Genomic DNA, 26,424 nt, shown 5'->3' with positions numbered 1-26,424 from the left:
GTGTGTGTGTACAGTATATGTTTGCAAGACCCTACGGCATCTGCACCGTCACTGCTGGAGCGATGAGTAATTCCTCCGCTCTTATCTTTCCGCTGCTTTGTTTCTTTCTCTAATTAAATGATATTTCCCCACACAGAGAGACAGATGTGCTCATGTGTTTGCCTTCTTGCTGTGTGCATAGGTGTGTGTGTGTGTGTGTGTGTGTGCAGAGGATGCACATCATGCTTGTGTGTGCCGACAGTTTGACACGTTGTTCACATTCCTCCCTGCCGTGTTAGTGCAGCCTCCGCAGCGCTGCACATGCTTCATACAGGAGACGCACTGACTCATGCACAATCTGTGTTGTTCCTGATTTAAATATAGTGCAGGAGACGTTCAGCTTCAGCTCCACTGGAGTTTGTTTCTGCAGTTTTTATATTCAGTCAGATCTGGAGAGTGGGATTATCCTGCAAACAGGAGAAAGGAAATCATTGTTATTGCAACTTCCTGATACTGGATTTGTCTCATTACGATTGCATACAGTAGTTATTTTGGATATGTTTTTGGATATTCTAGTTTTTTTTAAGGCTCCACATCTGCCCTATCCAACAAGAGAATATCTGAGACATGGAAGAAGATATCTGCTGTACTGCCTGATGTTTAACTGCTGGTTAAAGTTGATTTACTGCATTAACGTCTTGTAGGATATAACATGTCCTGCCTTTAGAACATAGGAAAGAAGCATGTTGTGCACATCCAGTTGCTGGCGAACACAGAATAACAAAGAAGAGTGAGCCTGATCTATGAAATATTCTGAACAAATGGTTATAATAGCATTTAAACAACTGTTTTAAGTTACATTTATTAGTTTGAGGTATCTGCTTAATGGATAAACTCCTCAAGCTGCATACTGTATTGTACACTTGGAGGTGAAAGGAATTTAATTCAGTACGATGTGCAATAAGTATTAGTACTGAATGTGGACACTGTTTGCACTTGTATACAGCACCTTGTATTGCATATTTTACAAACATGCATCTGTCTTCTTTGTTTTGTAATTTTGGAGCAACCTGGCAAAAAGAATTTCCTTTGGGATTAATAAAGTTCCATCTAATCTAAAGTAATTGACACAACTGTAGTCATTTCCCACTTGCTAAAATACCTGGATTCCCTGAGATGAATAGGATTTTGGTCATTTATTGTTTTGTTTGGATTACTTGATATGAGTTTCAGGATCCTTATTTTTGAATATCACTGATATGCTTTTTAGGTCACAATGAGGTTTGAGATGAATCTTGTTAATCCTTCGATACTCAAATTTGCTTTAATGGGTTTTCCCTTTCCTGTAGTGTGTTTATATACGTAGGTTTTAGTGCATGTAAATGGTCTGCAAAGGCTCAAATCCCTGTGGTCCCTCCAAAGTTTCTCTCCCACACACTCCCTCCCCCTGCCTGAAACGCCTACATTGAACTCCTTTGTTTACTTCTGTAACATAGTGACATCACTATATTATAGACTATAGACTGATGATTGTATTCAGGCAGAGATTCTTAGATTTGAGCCTTTGCAGACCATTTACATGCACTATATAACACACTACAGGAAAGGGACAACCCCAAAAAGCATTAAAGGGCAGCTGCTGTTGGAGAATCTGAGTGGTGGGAGAAGAACTCGGATCTTCGACTTAAATATAAGTTGTAATAACCCCCTCCCCGCCGCCTGAAACGCCTACATCGACCTCCTTTGTTTACTTCTGTAACATAGTGACATCACTATATAGACTGACGACTGTAGTCAGGCAGATATGGATCGTTGGGATTCGATAAACGGACTCAAATCTTCTGAAAAGATCTTGAAACTGTCACACCTTTATTTCCCCCCTCTCACTATGCAGAAATCTCACAGTTGAAGTGTCTCTAGTGACTCAGAGCAGCTCCACCCCAACGCTTTGAATCTAAATAAGGCAGCTGGAGGTTTCCTCAGTGGATGAACTTACATGCATGGGAAGGGAAGAGAAGTGTCTTGCGTAACCTGCCAATGCTCTGCTCCTGCCCTGACAAGCTGAGACAACAATACTTCCTCCTTCTCTTCAGACAAAACAGGGCCCGGCCCGAGTTCTTCAAACCCAGCCGGACAACCTCTCTCCTCCTTAAAAACCTTTTCTTTGTGTCTGTGCCCTATAAGGAATGGCATGCACACCTGCTTGTTTTGCAGATGGGCCCCCGCTGCAGAGAGAAATGCCACGCCGAGCCACGCCTCAGCGCTGTAACCGGGCTTTGTTTAACCGGGCCTCCTGCCAAGATATCCCCTGACATGAGCACGCTTTCCCCCGCAGCCTCGCATGAACCGAGAGCACATGCAGTCAGAACAGAACAGCAGCAGCTAACCGAGCTAGAGCTGGATCTCTGACGCTCAAGAAGTAAAAATAGCAGAATGAAACAGGTCGGGTAGCAGTGAGTCAGATGTCATAACACAGAGATTCATTTGGACGTTTTTTTAATGGGTTTTATATTCTCCAGCTTCTTCAGAGTAACCCGTTTGATGAGAAATCTCTTTAATCTCAAGATAAGAAAAGATAGGATCATTGATACCCGTAGGTAAATTCCACAGTCATAGCAGCAAGCTCTATCAGAGAAACACAACATAGGACAAGAAAGAGTTCACTCAAGGACAATTGGAATAACAAATATGAAGGCATTAAAAATGTGCAGGTCGATGTGAGGGTCAAGCCTCAGTTATAGACCCTGATGGCTGCTGGGACAAAGGATTTTTTAGTGGTGTGTCGAAGAGAGATGAGTGAGGCTTTAATGTAATGCAGATTTAAAAAGAAGAAACAGTGCAGACCGTTTGTGCATTCAGTTTGTTTACTACCTTCAGTCGTTCAGTTTCAAAGTAAAATGAACTCTTCTTATTCCATCTCTTATTTAAGAAAGTGGTTCATGTTTTTGTGCAGCTTTGTCATGTTGCATTCACAGGTTGTTTGGTTTTAGATGTGTAACTGTCCTGTCAGGAGGTCATTTTAGACGTGGATGTATTATTAAACTACCGGGACAGTGTCTCAATCTGCCTAAAATTAATCTAATTCCAAAAAATGAAATTTCGAGTTAGAAAATCAGTTCTTGATTTGGCGTTGTTGGATGCTTTGATTAAAACGTTGTGCTGTAAGTAAAGCTTTGCATGGAACTTCATACCAGAATGAAATGTATCAGCAAGTGTTGAGAACTATCTACAGATTATTTCCTGACTGCTAAGCTGTGGGGTTGATTATGCTCCAAATATCTGGAACAAACTCCCAGAGCCCTGCCGGTCTGCTGCAACTCTTACTACATTTCTGTTTGCCGCTGCTTTTAATTGAACTATTGTTATCTAATGACTGTTTTTAAATGCCATTTTATAATGTCTTTCTTCTTAATGCTCTTAATGTCTCAAGCACTTTGAGCTGCCTTGTGTTGAAAGGTGCTATAAATAAACTTGCCTTGCCTTATAATCAAAGATCTGCTGCTTGCACTGTGCAGCTTCTGTAGACATGGAGTATATACACTGCCCGGCCAAAGAAAAGGTCCCCAGCCTGTGGGGGGCAGTGCTATGATCTGGGGTTGCTGTAGTTGGTCTGGTCTAGGTTCAGCAACGTGCCCAAAGGATGAGGTCAGCTGGCTACCTGAATATACTGAAGGACCAGGTTATTCCATCAGTGGAGTTCTTCTTCCCTGATGGCACGGGCAACATTGCGTGGTTATTTAAAACCAAACGTATGCATTTATCTTTTCTAATAAAACATTCACAAAACCCACGTTCTTTTTTAGTTTCTGGGAAATCTTGGAGTTTGTACAAATACCTGACATTTTGTAGAAAAGTCTTTATGCTTTTTTTAAACTTAAAATAAGATAGTAATAAAATGTGTCTCTTTTTACTTTTCCGTTTTAATAAAACACCGACATTTTTGACCCACGAGCTTATTGGTTGTTTAGAATATAGAAACCTTTTTTAAAGTTCTTTATTGATTTACCAGGAATAAAACCAAACAGGAGAAGCCAAATGTGGATAATCAAGCAGTAATGTAAACTATTAAACTGTGAGGAGCTAAAGAGGAGGGTCTTCTCATCTCTGTAGCCGTTAACCACTTCCTGAGCGTGTTAGCGGGTCTGTCTAGATGCTGGTGGATCTGACTTGGTATTTTATGAGAGATGGTCCGATGTCTTGCCGGGCATCGTGGATGCTGTGATGCTCTGATTCAGTCGGACTGATGACCTGATTCCAGTTTGTCTGAACAAATCAAACCCGCTGATGCAGGTCAGAGAGAGCAGAAAGTGGTGGTTTATCTTTCTCTTTTGAACTTTTGTTACAGGTTTGATCTGAGGTTTTGAGATTGTAAGGTAACATAGTTCATTCCCAGAACACATTAATGTCAGAGACTCCGCTTCATGAAAGGGTTTTACTCTGAGAGGAAAGACAGGAACCTGCTCCACTCACAACGCACTGTTAATCATCGTCTACGGCTTTCTTAACCTTTGACCTCCCTCTGTTGACAGCTAGAGAGTTGGAGGCTGACAATCACCAGGAAGTTACACACACACACACACACACACACACACACACACACACACACACACACACACACACAAACTGCATCAGTGTGAAGAGAGAATTCCTCGGCTCTCCTGCTAACTCTGCACACACACACTCACACACAAATATGACAGTACACAATGTACCCACACACACATAACATCTGACACATACTTTCAGCAGTGACTGGGGATTTGAAGGCTTGCTGACACACACACACACACATAACACACACACACTGGAGAGAAGTTTATAACTGTCAAGCGTAGGTGGTATCTGGTGTGAATGCCAAACACACATACAGTGAATTCCTCTTGTCTGATAAAGTGTGTGTGTGTGTGTGTGTGTGTGTGTGCGTGTGTGTGTGTGTGTGTGAGAATTAAATCCAGTGAGCAGGAATCCCAGCCCGCCTCACACTCGGTGGATAATGTGCATACACTCTGAAGTGATGAAATTAGATCTCCTGAATGAGGAAGCTTATCAGAGGAGATGAAGACGGTAAACATATCAGATGATCACTTTCCACAGGTTCTCCGCCTCAGAGTCAAGGACAAACATTCTAATATGTTGCTTTTGAGCTGCTCTTTTGGAACAATTCTTCATTTCAGTTCTTCAACTTCAATGGAAAAAATTATAGACGAAAAGATTCATCAGATATTTTCAGTCTGCTGTCGGTCCAAATCCTGCATCTTACGTTTGAACTTTAGTCTGTTTTAAATCCACTGACGCTGCATGGGTATTATTAACAATACTAGTTACCATATGTTTTAATCAGAGAGTACTTTATTGATCCCAATCCCAATTTCTTTTTTGCGTTTCAGCAGCATAAAGACCATAGAAATAAAAAAGCATTTAAAAAAAATAGTAAAAAATACACACGTCGGACTAAAAAAAACCAAATGTAAAGCAGGATATTATAAATACATGAAGTGTGTAAGGTATGGAATATTAAATAGAATATAAATGTAAAATGTAGAGTGTGGTTTCAGTCAGCTATCACAGAGAAGCCATGGAGCAGAGAGTGATCTGAGGTGAGTTGTTGGAGAGCTGACATTACAAATGGCCCCCTTGGGGAACATTGTACAGTTTTGTCTTCATTCCTTTCCTTATCCTCCTTTCAGCCGAGCCTCAGGGTTTTCTCCTGGGAATATATAAGGGGAACATTTGTGTGTTTTCCTCTGCAATGAGCCAAGAGTGCGATGTTAATAAATCACTCAGTGTTCGACCTCCACAAAGACCCAAAACAGACATTTTCCTCCAGTCCCGGAGGAGGTTGAGGGGCCCATGAAGCCCCACAGTCTTAGTGTTATCTTTGTCTCTTTGTCTGATGGATGGAGTTATAAAGAGGCTTAAGGTACTCCCTAGCATATCGGCATAACTCATTTTTATGTCTTTTGGGATGTCTAAGTCCAGTTTACACTCAAATGATTTGTGTCAAGTCCATTTAGTTTTGGATAACTTGTACCAAATGTCAAGTTTAAAGGAGGAGCGTCCAAGAGAAATTCAGAAGATATTCAGGATAATTCAAAGGTGTTACGTGTTAAGTCCGAGCCAAGTCTCAAGTTTTTCGAGAAGGGTGAAGTCACATTCCAAGTCATGTGAGACAACTTCAAGTGAAGTCCAAAATCTGAGAGGGAAAGTACCAGTCCAGTCTGAAGTTATTTGAGAAAAGACCAAACCAAGACTCCAGCTGGTCCAAACAACGTAGTACATTTTCCTTTCGAGTCTCAAACCAGAGAGGACAAGAAGAAGTTGAGTTACTTGAGAAAAGTCTAAGTCAAGCTACTGATGTCTCCGAGGAAGTACAAGACAAACCAGAAGTTATTTGAGTTCAAAAGCCATAACTCTAAGAAGTCTTGTGTCAAAGTATTTTAGAAAAACCAGTCCCAGTCGAGTCTTATTTTTAGAGAACAGAGTCCAAGCTTTTGTTCTTGATCATCATCAGTGATGGAGAGGACTGATTTGTTGTGGAGATAATTGTAGTTCCTGGAAGTCTCCCTGACGGAAAAGCGGGAGAAGATGGATGGATGGATGGATGGAAGTATCTGTTCGTGAGTCATCTTCCTGTTGCTGTTCACTCATCTGAGTAACATTTGGAGTGGTGAATGTGGCACTTGGTGGATCGTGGAGGACAAACGCTACTGTCATTGGTGACGAGACAGAAAACAAAGGATTTTAATCAGCTGAGAAAGTCTTTTGTAACGGATGTTTGGTTATTCTCTAACTTAACCCTGCGAGACAAGATGTTCACCCAGTTGAGTGGTCCATTGCTCTCTCAATAGATACCTTTTCAAAATCTGCTATGGTTGTTTCATGGATTCCTTAATTCTGGAATCCAAAATTCAGCAATACACATTTTTAGATTCCTCATCTTGTCAAGAAAAAAAACGGATTCCTCAAAAATGGTTTTCTTTGTCTCTCCCGAGAAAAATCTGCATTCATTTTGCGCCAAGCCAGACCTTATGGTTGGCGAAGACTTTCTTTGTTCTGCTTCTTCCTCCCTTCCTCCTCCTCAGCTCTGCTCTCGAAGTCTTTATGTTGTTCTAATTAAAGTCGTGTCGGCTTCAGAGGAGCATGCGTGTCGCTCCCCAAGGGCAAGAAGTGAGTGGGCAAGTGGTTTCATTTCATAGCGCTGATTTTTTTTCTCCAGACTTCCCTTCCCCCCTTCGCCTTCCCCATTTCTGTCTTTTTTCTTGATCTGTGCACCTCTGGGCATCTTATCAAAAGACCCAACGCCCCCATCATCCTATGTCTAATTCACGCTTCCCCTCTTCCATGCGTCTCTTCCCTTTTGTAAAAGCCAAAGCCATGGCAGTTTGGCATCAGCGTGGTGGTGCCAGCGGCGTCTGTAGATCTGATGTACCAAGACTCTTTTTCGAATATAGAAATGAGGAAGATTGGGAGGAATGGGAGCCTTTTAATGTAACGTGTTGGGGGCGGATTATATCGAGGAGGCTTTGTTTCTGCCCTCCTTCTTGAATCGGTTCGCGCCAATTCTGATATTCGCTCTGTCTGATATTCCTCTGGAGGCTCTCTGGGGGGCGTGATGTTGCTCTCTGATCCTGCATTAAGTATATCGTTGTGATGTTGCTCCCGGGCCCAGAATAGCGCAGGACCGGCCCTGGATAGGATAAACCTTTATTGAGTAAACATTAAAATAACAACAACTGAATTTGGAGCTTAAACTGTTAGCTATACAGATGCAGTTCAAATAATTTTGACAAATATATTCAATATGTGCAAGAAGTGCAACAGCTTTTCCCTGAAAGTGAATCCTGCTCTCTGAAGTCTCAGACAGAAATGATCAGACGTACCCCCCTCCTCCTCCATCCAACAACACCCTCCCCCCTCCTCCAACTCTCTCTCAGCAGCTTATCCTCCTCTTCACCCTCTCATCTCTCTGGAAGAATAATCCCCTCACTGCTCCAGATTTAAGCGGCAGGAAATCCCCCCCTCCTTTTTTATGTTGTGTCCCAAAAGATGGCTGCATTGTGAATTAAGACGTCAGCGAAGGGTCATGCACTGTAGGACCTCTTTGTTTGTTTCCAAACCTTACTCTCAGTCTTTAGATTGACTTCCTTCTTTCCAGTGAGACTTTTGTTTACATTCATTTCCATGAACCAAGTTTTCCAAGTCAAGTTAAAAGTTGTTCAAGTTTATTTCCAGTCAGGTCTCAAGATATATGAGAAAGGGAAAGGTTTGACTTTTAATACTTTTGTACTTTTACTTAGTAAATAATGGTTTAAATGCACAGGGTTTTACTTCTTTATTATTTACACTGTGGTATTTCTGTTAAGTAAAACCCCCTGGTACTTCTTCCATCACCTTATATTGGAACTAGACACCTCATCAGCCAGCTGTTAGCATGAACACTTACAACTGTTTACATTATTGATTAATGAACTCAATCATTTCTACATTTATTGATTCATTGATTTATCATCGTATTGTCAGAAAAAGTCAGTCAGCAGTGTTTCCAAACCTTACTCAGTCTTTAGATTGACTTCCTTGTTTCCAGTGAGCCTTTTTGTTTCCATGAACGTGCAGAGAAAAGCTATTTGGGACTAAGCCAAGTCAAGTCAAACGTTATTTAAGTTAAGTTCAGATCTTTGCAAAAACTTCAAGTCACGTTCGACTAAAGACAAACGCTGTCAATTTGAACACTTTTGTACTCAGACTTTTACTTCTAACAGAATAGTGTTGCACTACTATTGCTAAAGTAAAACCTCCTGGTACTTTCACCATCACTTTCTACATTTATTGATTCATTGATATATCATCGGATGTCAGGAAAAAGTAGTTTTATACACCTTATTGGCTTGATTGGTCAGTTTTAGACCAAAGATATTCTGTTTAATATGATATAGTCCACACATATTTACACATTATCACAATGATGTTTGTTCTTACATTGTGTTTCATCTTATTCTATTTTACGTGTGTTTCTTTCTCTTATTCCTGCATTCTTGTTGCCCTGTTATGTCACTTTCGGTATTTTGATTCTTTATTTCTTTGTAAGTCTTAAGTATGATGTGTTACATGGTTGTAGGTTTCTGCTATTTAAGATTAGGGTTAGGGTTAGCTGTTGTGCGTATTATAGTAACACCATTGAATCTTTAATCTGTTGAATATAAAACAGAGATCTTTATATTTAGGAGGCTGAAAGGTGCTTTCTCTACCATGTTTGCATGAAAAATGATCACAATAGTTATCAATTCCTGTTGATGGTCTCATCGTTCTTGCTCAACTTTATTCCTCAAGACATTCAGAGATCACACTAGATGTTGTTTGATTTAGTGTGTGTGTGTGTGTGTGTGTGTGTGTGTGAGCTGCTCAGTTGTGTCCTCCCACGCTGCCTGTCCAGCAGGACGGAGGTGTTGTGTTTCTTTCTGTTTCTCTCGGAGGTGAAATGTCGACTGCAGCAGTGAAACTCCTCGGGGGGACTGCAGTGTGTGGGAATGCACAGTATAGTATTGATCTTGTATATAAAAATCAGTTTTAGTATTCTGACATCCCACACGTTTGTAGAAAAGCGATGCCCTGTGTCTACTTATTCTCCTGGACTTGGTGTCCACCAGCGTCCCTCTTTTAATGCTCGAGTGAGTTTTACAGAAGAAGCTATCGGTCCATCTCACTGTCAATCAACACATCAATGGCCCTTTTCATTTTGGGGACAGTTGTACATTTTTTACTGAATAGTTGCCTCTTCTTAAGAGTTATAAGGCTAAGTTCAATATCTGATTGAATGGCCTTGTTTGAATATCAATTACAAATAAATGTGAATACACTTTGACAGTTACCGGGCAGAAACCAGTGCTGCTCGCATTTTATATAGTGTAAAAAATCCCAATGTAGGTAATAAATGTAGACTCTGTGTTTTTTAAGAAGACTACAGAGCGGGTTTAACATTATCCCTCACATGTTTCATTAAAACAATGTATATTTATAAATCAGATCCTAGTAATTGTCCCTTGAACCCAAGTCAGAAGGGTTAGAGACATGGTATGATTTAAATAAAAGTTGCTTTAAGAAAATTGTTCTTTTACTTTATGTCTCAAACAGTAGATGATGTCAGTTTCACAGAGAAGCTTAAAGATGTCACTGACAAGTTGCTGTAGTGAGACATCATATCTGACTCCTTCTACTGCTCTGATAAAGTGCGTTTTGTTACTGTTTTATAGTCAAACCGACTTCTATATAATGCTCTCCATTGACATTACATGTTAAGATAAGATATTACTTTATTAATCCCAAACTGGGAAATTGCACATAATAGGAAATAAAAAGAAGAAATAAACCATTCTAAAAGATAAACATCTCAAAGAAGAAACAGAAATAAAAATAAACCGGCATTAGAGAAAAGATATACAGCTCTGGAAAAAATTAAGAGACCACTCCAAGTGTTTCTTAAATCTTTATCTCTACATGTATGCAGGCCAGTCCAGTGTCTGTTGAATTTCAATACAGAGAAAAATGGTCAGTAGTTAGAGAATACAACACAATAAAATACAAATAAATGTAACTCAAAGACATGTCTATAAATAATTAAACATGAGAACATGATAATGCTGAAGTGGTCTCTTAATTTTTTCCGTGGCTGTATATACAGTTGACTATGAAGGTAAATAATGTATGAACTGACAAGTAAACACTATTGAAGTTAATAATATATAAAGCAGGATGTTATATACATAATGGTGCAATGAATGGAATGTTAAATACAATATAAATCTACAATGTAAAGTGGTTGTTGACTTTCAGAGGCCGGTAGTGAAACGCTGACTGTACAATCAGAGCAGCCGTGTTGTTTTTTCTGTCTGAGTGGTGTTTCCTGTATTGAGGGCAGCTGAGAGCTCACACAATTTAATCTTCCTGAGGCCTATAATCCCTGTTGTCTTAAAGGAGACAAAGTAAAACTGTGCAGTCCGACACTTCCTCTCTGTGAGCAGACAGCCGCTCGGTGGAAAAGAGCTGAAAGCAGCAAACGTGCTTATCAAGATCATGATCAGTTTCTGTCAGAGCCAAAAATCCAGCACATTATTAATAAAATTTAGCGACGGGAAGTAAACATTGAGATGTACGTAAATACTAAAGCCACATTTCATGGTTTTCTCTCCTTAAAACACCTTTATTTTATATGTACATGTTAGCAAATTGACAGAGCGATTCATATTTATGGAGGGTTCATGCTAATTCTACATCTGTCATGTCCAGTCTTACCTTTTTGGTTCACTCTAACTGCTCTCATATCATCATTTTCATAATAAAATATATACAAAGTCCCTTTATAATACCTGCTAAACAGCTAACAGCTCACAGAAACAGAATAGCTATTGAAAAAATTAAGCATTCAGCAGCCAAAGAGACTACAGAGGTGGAGGAGACCAAAAACCGAGCTAAAAACAGAGTGAATTTGCAGACGACACATCTTTTAAATGTCAGTATAAAAGACTCCCAGAGATATGAGGACTGTTGAGACCAGTTAACCAGCTCTCATGTAGTGCTGTGCTATTTGACTTTTCATTTCAAGTTGTGTTATATCATCAGCACCATGCTCTTAAATAACAAACACTACAAAGTACTTGACTTCCTGTTGAAACTCATCACAGATTTATTTAACTTTTACTGGTTCTCCTTACTAAAAGTATCCAAAATTATAATTACCTTCTCTCTGAGCTGATGTTATGAATAAAAGCAGCTCATTTGCATTTCTGCTCCTCCTGTGATGTGATGTGGAACACCGACTCGTTCTGAATAAGATGAAAAAGGCTGAAGGGAATTTTTATCATGTGGGTTACCCAGTTTGTCCTGCATTTAGGCTGAAGGCACCTCTGAGGGGTTGCCCTCGCTGACTGAGAGTTCCTCTGCAAAAACTTAGTCTAAAACTCTTGTTCCTGCTCCTACAGATGAGGATCAGGGCCAACTGTGATCATTTTTTGGAAATCTGAAAAAGTGAATTGTTTTTGTTTGGAAAAAAGACAGAATTCTGAATTAAATCTCAAAACAAAACTACAAATCTGATCCTGTGTGCTTCAAACTGTGATGAAGATATATATTTCTTAAGCTGATAAAATACACCGATGCGAGTTTGTTTGATTGTTCACTCTGTCTGGTTATCTGAAATGATTTCAAACTGGGAGTTAACTACTTAGGAGTCAGGTCTTCTTATATATTTATTCATACTTTACTGCACATTTATATTCACTACATCACGTTCAAAGGTGCAGACACAAGGAAACATACTCGGTGTTTGTACCCTTATTTTTTCTATATATTATAAATATTTTTTCTAGATTTCTTTATATTTAAGTTTACATTTTTTCTCGTTGAAAATTTTAAAAATTCAGTTGTTTTTTTTTGCAGTAATCTGTCCGGTAGTCATATTTATATGCATCCATATATAGATGCACATTGACTGTACATATAAACATATTCAAATTAACTACTTCACTTATAAAAGTTCCGGAATAAAGGAAAAGATAATCACTGTTTTTCATTTATCCTTAATTTCATTGTTTCACTTGTATCTTTTATTCTTGTAAGGTTTGTACCCGTATTTTAATTATTATTATTATTGAATTATGATTAATATGATTATTATTATTATTATTATTATTATTATTATTATTACTATTTTCCATACATTTATTTTTATATTATTTTATTTTATTATTAATAATTTATTATTATATTTTTATTATGGTTTTATTAATTGAATTGTATTGTGAGATAACACAATAGTTCCCACTGTGATGTTAATTCATATCCTGGGATTTAAATGTGTAAATGCAGAGAACTTAAGGGACCTAGTTTACAGCAGAATGTGCTTTCCAACCTATTTAACATATTCATGCATTCAGGTGATTTTCATCCTAACTGGAGTGGAAAGCAATGTAAAAACGCCCCTAAAGCACAGAAGAAGAGCAGTTTGAGCCCATCACAGTGCTTTAAAGGTCCCCTATTATACTGTTTTTCTACAACACATTACAGGTCTCAGATATTTTTCAGCCCTGTTCCAAAAGTGCTGATTCTGTGTCTGTAGCTTGAAATGCTAATGAGCTGCTGCTGGCCACGCCCCTCTGAGAGATGATTGGTTAAACGAAACACAATGGTGCTCTAGGAGGAGAGTCAGCTGATAAGGTGGGCAGGTGTAACCTTGGTTAGTTATTGGCTAATGGTTGCGCAACCCAAAAAACATTGTGACAAAATGTGATCGGCTCATTTTCAGAATTGTTTTTATATAAATGGATCGGGACAAAAAGAGAGAGGGTCTTTGGTCCTGTAACTTTTTCTGAGGCACATGTAGAGACCTGAAAAAGTGGATTTTGCACAATAGGTGACCTTTGATGATTAAACGCTGGAAAGTTTTTGTAATTGTAAAGAGTGGTGATGAGTGTGACCTCTGCTATCAAAATGTTTTGTGCCTCCACATTCAGACGGGAACATTCAGTACTTCACCGTCTAAAACATGACATTCTGTTATTTCACTTAAATCTGTAATTATGAGATAAGACGTGATGCAGATGCCTTCCTACACAAAAGCTTGTTAAACAGCATCCATCCTCAGACGCCATGGCAACAGACGAGGGCCCATCATAGGAGGTGGAAGGCGCTGAAAGTCCTTATGCCTGTATTATGTTCAAGACTGCAAAGCATCTCCATGGATATAAACTCAGTGAACTTGATGTTGTAATGGAGTCTTGCTCCAGAGGTCGTACTGTAACACCGAGAGAGATAATCAACCAATCAGAGGAGAGGGAGGGAGGGAGTGTGATGAGGTCAACATAAAGTGAGATTTTTACAGATTGGAGACAAATAAATATCTCAATATTAAACATCACACACCTGGATATTGATGTTGCCACGGTCTTGTGTTACGTGCTCTTGGTACAAAGAGCACTAATTGTGATTTTACAGTGTCAGAAATCCAAGACACATTCCCAGCCCTAATTTTCTCTTTTGGGAGCTCACCTTGACTGCTGTCAGGGAGCAACAGGAATAGGTATGTGTAATTAAATAATAGATTGTCAATATAAAGAAAAAAGAAAACCAAATAACTCGTGCTCGGCAAGTTCAGAATCAGAAATACTTTATCCCTAATTGGGATTTTTTTTGTTTTGTTACCGCAGGAAAATACAATACAATATGAAACAGCAAAAATGAGAAATAAGAAATATACAGATAGTGAATAGTGCAATGAAATGGAAAATTAACCGAAAATATAATCCAAGTGTAAGTTAACAAGTGCATCTCTCAAGGTCTGTAGCCTTATTTCTATTACTATTTTATTAGTATTATTTAATATTATTACTATTTGTATTATTATTACTATTATTATTATTATTATTATTATTATTATTATTATTATACAAAAATGTATAATTTTATCGCTGTAACGTATTAATTAATTTTTACTGTTATTATTATTATTAAATTGAAAGCGCGTTGCTCACTGACTCTGAGTAACCATGGTTACCAGGAGGGGCGTGATGTTGGTCAGTATTTCCTTAGGATGGGCGTCATCACGCGTCTCAACCAATGAGAGCATTTGGGGGCGGGACTAAGACTGCCGCTGACTGTAATAATGTTTTGTGGCTCTGGACTCTGAGGGTAACTTGTTTTTCTGTAACAAACTAAATAAAACGTTTAGGCCCCCGGCAGTGGCAAATAGCTTTGGTTTACATTTGATTTAATGTTTCCCTGCTGGAACACTGCTGTTTAAAGGCACCTTGTTTGTTTAAATAGTCTGCAAACCAAATGTTTATTGCACTTTTGTTCAAATAGCAGTACTTTTAAAACAAAAGTGCGCAATACACTAGTTTTTAATTCATTATGGAATTTTAATAATTTAATTAATCGCAGAAAATAATGTAATAGCTGCCAACCACTGTAAAGAAATGTATGATTTGTTTGTTTGTTTCTTAGCTGGATTACATTTTTACAAATTTTACTCCTGCCAGTTTAGTAGTCTCACTGTCCTGTTGGTGAGTATATAATAATAATAATAATAATAATAATAATAATGATAATAATAATAAATCCATTCAGAAATCATCAAGGTATTTTTTAAGCCAAAATGCTAAATATGTTCTAGTTCCAGCTTTCTAAATGTCTCCAAAACTCAAATCTCAGATGTCACATTGTCTATAAACACAACAGCAGTTACCCAAAGTCATAAATATTGATAATGTGATCACGTCATTGATCTTTCAACAGTCGTCTGGGCAGAAATCCATCACAGAGACAAACACTGCACCAACAAGACCATGTCTGTACGTCACTTTCCACAGGAGTTTAAATCTCTACAACAGGAAAGCTTATTTAAAGTGGTTTTTCTGGGAAACTTTTTCATGATAGAGTTTTTCCATTTTGGAATTAAGTTTACCATCATCATCATCATCATCATCATCATCATCATCATCATCATCATCATCATCATCATCTCAGTGAAACTCAGATGCAGTTGCCCCGAGTGTGGATCGACCCAGTTATAATGTGTGTTTGACGTGAATGAAGGGCTGGCTGTCCTACTTCCTCCTCCTCCTCGTGTGTGTGTGTGTGTGTGTGTGTGTGTGTGTGTGTGTGTGTGTGTGTGTGTGTGTGTGTGTGTGTGTGTGTGTGTGTGCGTGTGCGTGTGTGCAGGCCATTTAGTTTGCAAACATGCAGTCCAGTGCATTAATGTGTAAAATGGGTTGGAAGTGAGTCTCATAAAGCGGAGCAGCAGCCCGCAGCGATCATTCTGCTCAAACCAAAACAACAAATCACATTTTAATGTGTTCACTAACTGCATGCTGCTCCATTTTCTCAAACTGTAACAGAGAAAATGTATAAGCTGCTAAACTAATGATACAATATTATTCCGAAACGACTTTTCATGTTTTTCTTGCTTAATGGTTTTTATTAGTATTTATTAAGGTAAAAAAACTCTGACATGTCTCCATGCTTTAATGTTCAGAAAGCTCTTTATTGTTCTCATACTGCCTCTGCTGCAGCTCCTCTTTTCACCCTCTGTCTGAAACCAGAGCTCAGTCTGCTCTGATTGGTTAGCTGGCCGGCTCTGTTGTGATTTGTCAACCGCTTAGAGATGTCCCGCCCCTTAGCCTATCACGTACAATGTTTTGGAGCGCTAGCCAATAGAAGCACGAGTGTTACATAGTGATGGCCTTATGTTTGTTTAACTAAACAAAGGAGTCCAATGGAACCGCTTAGGACCATTTACATGCACTAAAACCTATATAACACACTACAGGAAAGCGCAAGGCCTCTTTAATGTTTGTTATTTGCCTGTGGGGGATCCCTGTGAGCTGCAACCAAAGCACAAAGTCACTAATATCAATAAATACATACACCCGTATCCATTTGCCGTTTGTCTGCACTGTGCCTTTGCTGCTTTTATGCCGTAAATGTCCCCGCTTTGAGACGAAAAAAGGATATTTTGTACTGAAGTACTACTTTTTATAGCATCTCCATTTCTCAGGTGACAAAACGTAAACACAAACACTCCAAACACAGAGTTTCTCCTGCCAGCTGTGCGTTTGTTTTGAATACTAAATATAACATCTGCCCTGATTCTCATACACACAAACAACTGTCACTGAGAGGAGGAGGAGGAGGAGGAGGAGGAGGAGGCAGTGACGCAGACACGCAGATAACCTCTGGGGTGCAGGGGGGGGTCCTGCATCCTGCTGCGTAACAGCTGGCTCCATCCTGAGCAGATACAAACAGCAGAGTCGTGGTAAAGGACAAAGGCTGTCATAGTGGAAACAATATTAGGTATGGTTAAATATTTAGTTGTTTAAGCCACAAAACATGGAGCTACACAGGACCGGGCTGTAGGACATATGTGGATATCTAAACTGTTTCTAGGTCGTGTATGGGCTGGATCTATACTCGGTTGTGTTTTCTTATTATTATGAATCAATCAATCAATCACATGTTATTTATAAAGCACTTTTCATACACAAAAGGTAACACAAATTGCTTCTCAAACCAAAAACCAGTGCCTTTGTTAAGCCCCAGTACAAGGGTCGTCCGCTCTGAGCTGTACGGCGGTCACATGGTCGTCTGTTCCCACGCCGCTCGCTGAGCCGCTGCCTGGCGTCCGCCTCGCGTCTCAGAGGCGACGTTAAGACGGATCAGACGCAGAGACGTGTCACAAGTTACCTTTTGCTCCCTGTCACATTTCCCAGGAGGCTTTGGGACACAGGGGACATTTTTATACTTGTCATACTCTGAAGTGCATTTTCCTTATCCTTCTCCTCCTTCACACCATCTGTTCTCTTAGCCTCACGCACTTTACCGCTCTTAGGTGTTGAAAAGAAAACACACAGCTAGGATCTGGAGGTCTTATTGACTGCAGGGATAAAAGACAAAACAAAGTATGGTCTCCTCTCTGTGTCGTACGTCATGATTTTGTGTTTTCTGTGTTTCCTCCAGGCGCAGATCGCCTTCCTGCAGGGGGAGCGGCGAGGCCAGGAGAACCTGAAGAAAGACCTGGTGAGACGGATCAAGATGCTGGAGTACGCCCTCAAACAGGAGAGGTGAGGAATCACACCTGCAGAAATCAAATCTGAACCTTAATTCTAAAACCCCCCCCAAAAATCATGTTTTTTGTTCCACATTCTGCAGTTTTAGTTCAAAACAAATCTGCAGAATTTAAAAGAGAAGCTGATTTTTGATTTGTTTAATTATTCTGAAAAGGAAATACAAGGAAGGTGCTTTGGTGTAATCATAAACACAGCAAGAGAAATAAAACATGTAAAATAAGAGCAAATTTAGAAATATTCTAAAGACATTTGTAAAAAAATATTATTAAATACAAATAAAATAAATTCAAAATAATTTTAAAAATACATTTAAAAAAGGTGCAACACAATGCTGTGTGTTCTGGTGTTTAATGGTACAAAACACAGTAAAATAATACAAAAAATAAAGAGCAAATATGTAAATATTATAAAAACGAGTCTAAACTATTATAAAAATAATGTACAAAGAAAAATAAATACATGGAATTTGCCTTGGTTTTTAATAGCGCATTACACCCAGTAATGGAACTAAACATTTTAAATAAGAGCAAATTTAGAAATAGAACAAAATATGATAAAAGACTGAGCATAAAATTGACTGATAGACTCAAACGATCGGTGTGAAATTGATCGGTCCACCTCAAAGAGCAGCTGATCCTCTTACGGAGTAATTTGTAATAAATCACATAATCTGGCGACAGGTTTCACGCGGTTCAGTCGTCCGAGTGTTTGATCGGCAGGTCTGAATGTTGACTGAGGCGTGGGGAAGAGGGGGGTTGTGGGAAAACGTCGGCAGACTTCCTAAAGGTCATGACCGGACACCTCAACCCTGTTTAGTGCTAGCTGCTCTTTGAAGGGCCATTTTAGAGTTTATATGCATGATAACATTTAATCAACTACACATCTTTACATCATTGCTTATCGTTTCCAATCTTTTGAAATGTATTTAAGTATTGTTTTAACTTAATGGTTCTATTTAGTTTCGGTGATGAATCGTCTACAATGACAATGCAGTATTTGATCTTAATTGTTTGAGAAAGAATAGACACACGATAGTTTATCCTAAATTAATGTAGATCATTTTAAATAATGATCTTTATATTGCAGATAATGGGCTGGTTATTAAAAACGTTGTAATGAATGTAAATCTGACTTTACGTTGGTGTGTTTGCCCTCCAATGTGTGATTTAAAGTCTCACATTCAAGGTCAAAGTGAACTTAAATAAATTCAGGCTAGATTTCTTTCTTTGGTATTTTATTGATTGATTGATTAAAATCAAAGAAAGAACAAAATATGTCTCTGTTATAGTCAGTGCATTGGTATAATCCATTTGTCCTCCTCAGGGCGAAGTTTCATAAACTGAAATATGGGACAGAACTGAACCAGGGAGAAATCATACCTCCGAGTTACGATTCAGGTGAGACAAACCTTGCTCTCTTTTATTAATAATCTGCTTGTATTTGCAATGAAAATGCACATGCATCCTCCCTTCAGCTCCTACGTGCTTATAGTTTGTAAGAATGGTAGATTGTCCGTGCAACATGAGGTGTTTCAGATCCGGACGCCTCTTGGACGCCTCCCTGTGGATGTATTCTGGGCACTAATGGGAAACACACTCTGGGGGATTCTTTCTCCCAGCTGGGAACGTCAGGAACCCCCCAGAGGAGCTTTAGGATTTTAACGTGTGAATGAATGTAAACATGTTGCTAATTCCTTTCGTCTCGCACACAGACGAGGGGAATGACAGCGAGGCTCCCAGTCTTCCAAACAGCAGCCATCAGCTCAGCTGGAAGCAAGGACGCCAACTGCTCAGACAGTGAGTTCACACACACACACACACACACACACACATCAACACACACACATACTCATTTAGACTTTCACATGGGACAGGTGTGTGTGTGTGTGTGTGTGTGTGTGTGTGTGTGTGTGTGTGTGTGTGTGTGTGTGTGTGTGTGTGTGTGTGTGTGTGTGTGTGTGTGTGTGTGTGTGTGTGTGTGTGTGTGTGTGTGTGTGTGTGTGTGTGTGTGTGTGTGTGTGTGTGTGTGTCTTAGGACAGAAAGCAGAGTCAATCTTCTTAATGGAGATTAACACTTTTAATGGGATCAAACACACTGATCCCCTGGGACCAGTTGGAGCTGATATTGGTGGAGGAATAAGTAAGAGTACCACATTCAAAATACAAAATATGGAAAAGGAAAGAAACAATAAAGTTAAAGGAAAACTGAAAGTAGGAAAGGAAAGAAATGAAATGCACAAGAAAGGAAAGGGAAAGGAAAGAAATGGTAAAGGAAAGGAACAAGAAAGGAAAGGAAAAGGAAATGAACAGGAAAGGAAAGGAACAGGAAAGGAACAAGAAAGGAAAGGAACAGTAAATGAACAGGAAAGGAAAGGAACAGGAAAGGAACAAGAAAGGAAAGGAAAAGGAAATGAACAGGAAAGGAAAGGAACCCGGGAAGGAACAAGAAAGGAAAGGAAAGGAAATGAAATGAAAGGGAAAGGAAAGGAAAGAACAGGAAAGGGAAAGGAAAGAAATGGTAAAGGAAGGGAAGAAAAGGAAAGGAAATAAAAGGAAAAGGAAAGGAAAGGAACAAGAAAGGAAAGGAAAGGAAATAAAAGGAAAGGAAAGGAACTGGGAAGGAACAAGAAAGGAAAGGAAAGGAAAGGAACAAGAAAGGAAAGGAAAGGAAATAAAAGGAAAGGAAAGGAACTGGGAAGGAACAAGAAAGGAAAGGAAAGGAAATGAAAGGGAAAGGAAAGGAAAGAACAGGAAAGGAACAAGAAAGGAAAGGAAAGGAAATAAAGGAAAGGAAAAGGAAAGGAAAGGAAAGAACAGGAAAGGGAAAGTCCTGCATTTATAATGTTAGTTTAAAATTATAAATAAGTTCAACCGGTTTATGCAGAGAGCGTTTGAGTTATACTAACACTGATAATATATAACGATCCTTCCCGTTCACATAATGATCTACTAAATCCTAAACATAACTCCGGCATGCTGCGGTGAAACATGTCTTCAAATGTTCTGTAAACGTAAGAAGATGAAACATCTATTCCAGTATAAACAGGGGCGTAATTACAAAGTTCAGAAAGTTCTGTGTGTGTGTGTGTGTGTGTGGCAGTGTGTGTGGCAGTGTGTGGACAGTGAATGGAGGATTGTATGGAGCGATCGGAGAGGCTGGTACAGAGAGTCCCCCCCCTCCCTCTCTCTCTGTGAACAAACACACTGCATGTTATTCAGAATTAAACGTCCGTCCTGTGAGGATAAAACCTCTCCGTTAAGCGCTGCTCTCAGGTCAGCCAGGTCGTCTTTTTGGAGTCCCGAGGTGAAGGTACGGTACGGGGAGTAGATTTCGTTGAGCCAGTTGCTTCTGTTTGGACCTGGTGCTCGATTCTGATTGGCTACTGCAAGTTAAAGGGTAAACTTCACCTCTTTTTTACGAGAAGAGTACATCACATTTGTGGATTTCATCATTCTTAACCATGCCATGGACGTGTTACCATATCTTATTGTCTTCTTATTTATTTACTGTGTTACTTACATGTTTACTGTTTGTTTTGTTTTTTGAGTATCTATATACTCTTACTACTGTGTTGCTGTTCTGACACCTGAATTTATAATATTTATATTAACATATCTTCTTATCTGGACCGTCCCTCCAAATCAGCCAGGAAAATGTTTGTATTTGTCATGTCTAAACATCGAATATTGTGTAGTATAATGATAAAATAAAAAGAATGTCATTCAAGTGTAAGAAGTATCGCAGGTCAATGATAATGGTAATTGATAGTTAGACTTTTCTTGCCAAATATTCTGTATTTTCTCCATTTTTGTTCCCGTTTTGCATCTTGTTAAACACTGACTGAACTGTAGCACTGCACAGAGGACAGACAGTGAGTCTGAGGTCCTAAAGTTGGTGGCATGGCCCTTTAAAGACGCTGCTCCATTGATATAATCTCAGTGTTGTTGTGTGGCTCAGCGGGTACAGCACGGCACCAGCGCTGCAGGAAGAGACTGGAAAACAGAATGGAGAGTTCAGTCTCTGGAGAGGTCAGAGAAGGTCAACAGGTTCCGAGTACTTCTCCCACTGCGCCGTCGGAGGATGATTAACCCCTCGATTGTTTCCTCTCCTGATTCTCCTCTGACCTTCCTCTTGTCTCCGTCTTGTGTCTCCGTCTCTCCCCTCAGATACCTGCAGGAGGTCGGCTACACGGACACCATCCTGGATGTGAAGTCTCAGAGGGTGAGATCGCTGCTCGGGCTGACCGGAGACTCAGGAGAGAAACCTGCGGAGAACAAAGCCGAACACATGGTCAACGGCACCGAGCCGTCCTCCCTGAAGGACAGCGGCATGGTCAGGTAAGAGACTATCCAACATACGCTCCAAAGATCAATTGTTTTGATACCAGACTAACCTCCTCTTCTTCCAGTAAACCTGACATGTCCGACTCGGCCACGGTGTTGGAGGCCTTTAAATTCATCGAGAGCGCCGCAGCAGAGTTCAGCGACGATGATGATGAGGAGGATAGCGAAGGGAGGGACAAGACCATCTTAGACATGGCTACAGTAAGACATTAATTACCCATCAGCCAATCACAGCTCTGGGTTTGAAGTGGTGGAGGAAGTATTCGTAAAAGGCCTGCATTTAAATATATATGATCAGGAAAATGTTCTTAAAGTAAGGGTTGAATGTGCAGTAAGTGCTTTACTATTATATAAGATGATTTGGGATTCATATTGGAATTGATGTGTGTGTAAGATTGTACAGGTGTGGATGTTAAAGGTTGAGCTCCTGTTGGGTAGATTAATCTGCATGCATGCATCACATTCTTTACCCTCATCGGTACCACTTTACAATAAGACTAAATGGTTTATAATGAGGTTATTAATTAGGTCGTAAACACTTGCTATTTTTAAGAACCATTTATAAACCACTTCTAACATAGTGTTCATACATCAACACAGGCTCACTATTTGGCAGGAGGACTAAGCCTTATATTGTCTACCTAGCTTTCTTCCTCTTCTTCATCAGAGAGCATCCTTGGTATCTGTTGTTCACTGAGTTGATTCTCCCTCCCCCCCATCCATCTTGATGTTTCTTTGCATCTCTTAAGCTCAGTAGCCAATATCGGGCTTAGCAGTACAGATAAATGTGGGCTCACTCTTTGGCAAGCAACCGGTCACAGTTGCCGTGTTTATCTCTCGTCTTATAAAAAGGTATTTATGATTTATAAAGTGTGCAGAACCTAATTAACACATGAATTACAAACTATTCTTGAACCCTTTATAAGGTTAGTCTTATTGTAAAGTGGTACCAAACCATCATATGTTTGCAGCCTCACTACCATGTGAGACCACGTACAATACCTTCAAAATCTCTTCTCAGTTTCTCAGTAAAACCGCCCCGTTTTCAGCTTTGTGACGATGCCTTTTCCAGCGTATCCAAAAAGCTTTTTATTGACCCTAAGAAGTAGGATCTATTTCACCAACAAACCAAAAACACTCTCCGTCACGCTCTTCAGTTCATCCCAAACATATTACATGAACACAGCAGGAGATGTACGTGCAGTAAATCATACAAAATGTACCTCTGAGATGTAATAAAGTAGATGTATAAAGCTGCAGGTACATAAAATGTGTACTTAACTGCAGTGCAATGCATTGTCATAGTCAGCGTTATGATTATGGTATATACGAGCATAAATCTGATTTACTCTAATGTAAGATACAGAGGATTGAAGGCTCCATTATTCCACCTTTTAGTGAAACTATTCAAACCATCTTTGACTCAGATTCCTCAAACTGCTTCAAGCTGCAGAAAGGAGACGGCGGTGACCTGCGGTTTAATTTCCTGTTGGGATGTTGTCAGGCACATTCTGAGTCTTCCTCCTCTGTGTAACCGTTAACAGATGGTGAGGAAGAAGCAGTCGTCTACGCCGTCCTCCACGACCTCTGACCTCAGCGACGACCCCGACACGGAGGAGGCACTGAAGGGCTTCGACTTCTTGGCGAGTCCCGACGAGCTGGACGGCTCTCCGGAGTCCAGGAGCGGGGAGGACAGTGGAGAGTGGGGTGAGTCTTCAGACATTGTAAGAAGTGTCAAAAGCCATGTGGAAAAATGTGAGTGTGCAGATTCCTTTAAACTGTACGTCAGTTTATGGTTGGAAATTAAGGTCAAGAAGACATTTAAACAAGGGAAGAGCCATCATGCTAATCTGAATTTGACTCCTTTGTTAAATAAAATACATCCTCATGTTTTCTATTCCAGACTTTACTCCAAGACACCAAATGAAAAAGTGTAAAAATGCTGTGTAGACATACAGTATGTCTTACAGTGGAGAATAAGTGTTGACATTTTTTGGGAGATCCGACCAAAAGTGGGGTTTTTTTGTCAGAGATTAAAGTCACTTTTGGTCAGATCTCAAAAAATGTTCACCACTAATCAGATGATCTAGAATAAAACCACATTTAAACATGAGCACAGCCAGTACTAAATTCCCATTAATGTTCGCTATTCCAGAGCTTTGTTCAATCCAAGGCTCAGAAAGGTGTAAAGCTGCATGGAACCAGCTGATTGAAAACTTGAAAAACCACCAGTATGAACCTGAAATCTTCTAAATCAACGTTAAAAATGTACGCGATTATCCTGCAGCCTCTACGATCATTTGAATTTAACACTCATGTCTACCGTGCCAGAGTTTTCCTCAAAGCACCAATAAGAAAAGCATAAATTGAGTGTGTCTAGCCAATGAGAAAGTTGAAGAGCTGCCCGTTTAAACCTGAAATCTTTGTAGTTGTAGTAGAAAATCTACTGTGGCTGTCAGGGAGTGCGGTCGTCTTTAAACCAGAAGGTTGTGAGTTCGATCCCCCGTGCAGTCAACATGCAAAATTGTCCCAAATAGGTATCAAAAAAGTACTTCTATCTATCTATGTGGATATATCCTCGGGCAAGATACTGAACCCTGAGGTGCTCCCAAGGGCCAACGGTCTGTGTGTGTGTATGTGTGTATGTTAGCTTCCCTAGAGATCTGCATGAATGAGGTGTGAATGGATGATCGACTTGTAACATGTAAAGCGCTTTGAGGGGTCGAAGAGACCTGATAAAGAGCAATATAAGTACAGTCCATTTACCAACCACATGAATATTCTGCCCGTCATTTTTACAGTAGATCAAACGGCTTCATGTAGAATTCAATCATTTAGTTTGTGACCTGCAGCTTGACCTGCACCGACGCATTTCCTGTCCGTATAAATAAAACTTTCTGTACAAAATAAAGTTTGCAGCTGGCGACCCGGCAGCCCCCGCGTACTGTCTCTTAGCAACGCTTCACTCTGATCCGGCAGAAAGCGTCCCCACGCAGGCTGTGATTCAACAGCTTCACAGTCCAGAGAGTTGTAAAGGAGTGCTGAGTCACGGGCCGATGGAGCCACGAGGGGAGCGATCTCTGCAGATTGCTCCGTATTTTTTGTTTTATTTTGAGCGCGGAACAATCGCGCTGTTGTTTGGAGGTGATGGAGCGCTCGGTCTCTGCGTGCCGCTGCGTTATGAAACACATTTGTAGTTTTTTTATGAAGGCTTTTCTTCTTGAACCCACGCCACCTCCACAATCACACACTCGCCCCGAGCTACAGGGACGGGTGAGAACCTTTCCTTGTTTTATCTCGCAGATGTCACGGCCGTTATTACAGACTCTTCCCTCAGTGATTCCTTCATGGGTTTCATCTTTGAATCTACTCCTGTTCCCACATCTGCAGTCTATTTCTATCACCATTTCAGCTGTCAGGAGAAGTTCAAGGCCCATCTTCTCACTGGAGTGACAGCAGCAAAGTCTATCGTCAATATTTCTTTTGAAATACTTTGACTGCGCACTGGAAATGTTTGTGTTGCAGCAGCGTAAAACAACACAAGGCATAGCAGATAATTAGACATTAAAAAGAAGAAATGAACTATTCTAAAGTATAAACATCTCAAAGAAGAAATAGAAATACACCGGCATTAGAGAAATGATATTGACTATGAAGATAAACAATCTATATAAGCTGTCAGACAAGTAAGCATTACTGAAGTAAAGGAGAGTAACAGCAGCAGAAGTTCAGAAACAAAAACAAGCTGCTGAAAGTCTCCGTACGGCTTGCAGGAGATGCGGCAGGTTTTTATTTTGGGTAGAGGAATTTATTTATCACCTGAGCTTAAGGGATTAAGTGTGTGACTCTTCTGCCTGCAGAGAAGGAGGATCCGTCCTCTCTGGGGGAGCTGGCCTGGGACGTGGACCAGGGTCTGATAGCGCAGCTGAAGGAGCAGTACAGGAAGGAGCGCAAGGGCAAGAAGGGGGTGAAGAGTAAGTCCTGCACCTGGCCTGCAACTTAACCCTCTCTCCTCTTCCTTCTTTTGTTCCTTTGACTCGCTTTGTGTTGATGTTTTTTCTCCTCTCACTCAGTCAGGGCTTAACTGTGCTAATGACAAATAGAAATGGCTACCGATCCAGGCCAATTAACTCACATTTTGTAACCATTCATTGGTACTTTAAAGATGACTTGCAGAGGTCTAACTGACTGACGTTATGAAGAAAAAGCCTTTAGAAGTATCAGAAAAACACCTGCTGTTTCCACTTGTTTGATTTCTTTGTTTAGGAAACATTCATCTGGCGTATCATTTCTAGAAAATAGACCGTTTAAAGTCTGAACGAGACAGCTACACACATCAATTTCTAAATATTCTGCTTTACCGTCCCTACGACCCTTTAATCCTCAAACCCTCTCTCTGCTTTGGGTCTCCCTCCCTGTCTCTCAGAGATTTAGTGTTTAAAAGGTTTTGAATCATGGAGGGAACATATAGGTCACTCTCTCCTTTCATC

The 26,424-nt window shown here is 39.9% G+C and overlaps 1 protein-coding gene across 2 annotated transcripts in view; it reads left to right on the top strand.

Annotated features, from left to right (window-relative positions):
* The window catches only part of strn (striatin, calmodulin binding protein), a 39,439-nt gene that overhangs the window by 4,675 nt on the left and 8,340 nt on the right, over window positions 1–26,424 (top strand). For both annotated transcript variants that reach the window (XM_063884834.1, XM_063884833.1), the window contains exons 2-8: window positions 17,482–17,585; window positions 18,915–18,988; window positions 19,303–19,387; window positions 21,758–21,928; window positions 22,000–22,135; window positions 23,479–23,641; window positions 25,795–25,908. In XM_063884834.1, the coding sequence (XP_063740904.1) occupies window positions 17,482–17,585; window positions 18,915–18,988; window positions 19,303–19,387; window positions 21,758–21,928; window positions 22,000–22,135; window positions 23,479–23,641; window positions 25,795–25,908 (847 nt within the window). The remainder of the gene's footprint in view (window positions 1–17,481; window positions 17,586–18,914; window positions 18,989–19,302; window positions 19,388–21,757; window positions 21,929–21,999; window positions 22,136–23,478; window positions 23,642–25,794; window positions 25,909–26,424) is intronic.

Source organism: Eleginops maclovinus, chromosome 5, assembly GCF_036324505.1.
Source record: "Eleginops maclovinus isolate JMC-PN-2008 ecotype Puerto Natales chromosome 5, JC_Emac_rtc_rv5, whole genome shotgun sequence".
In the NCBI taxonomy this organism is placed as follows: domain Eukaryota; kingdom Metazoa; phylum Chordata; class Actinopteri; order Perciformes; family Eleginopidae; genus Eleginops; species Eleginops maclovinus.
Note: the sequence above shows the minus strand (reverse complement) of the source record. Positions and strands in the feature narration are given on the sequence as shown.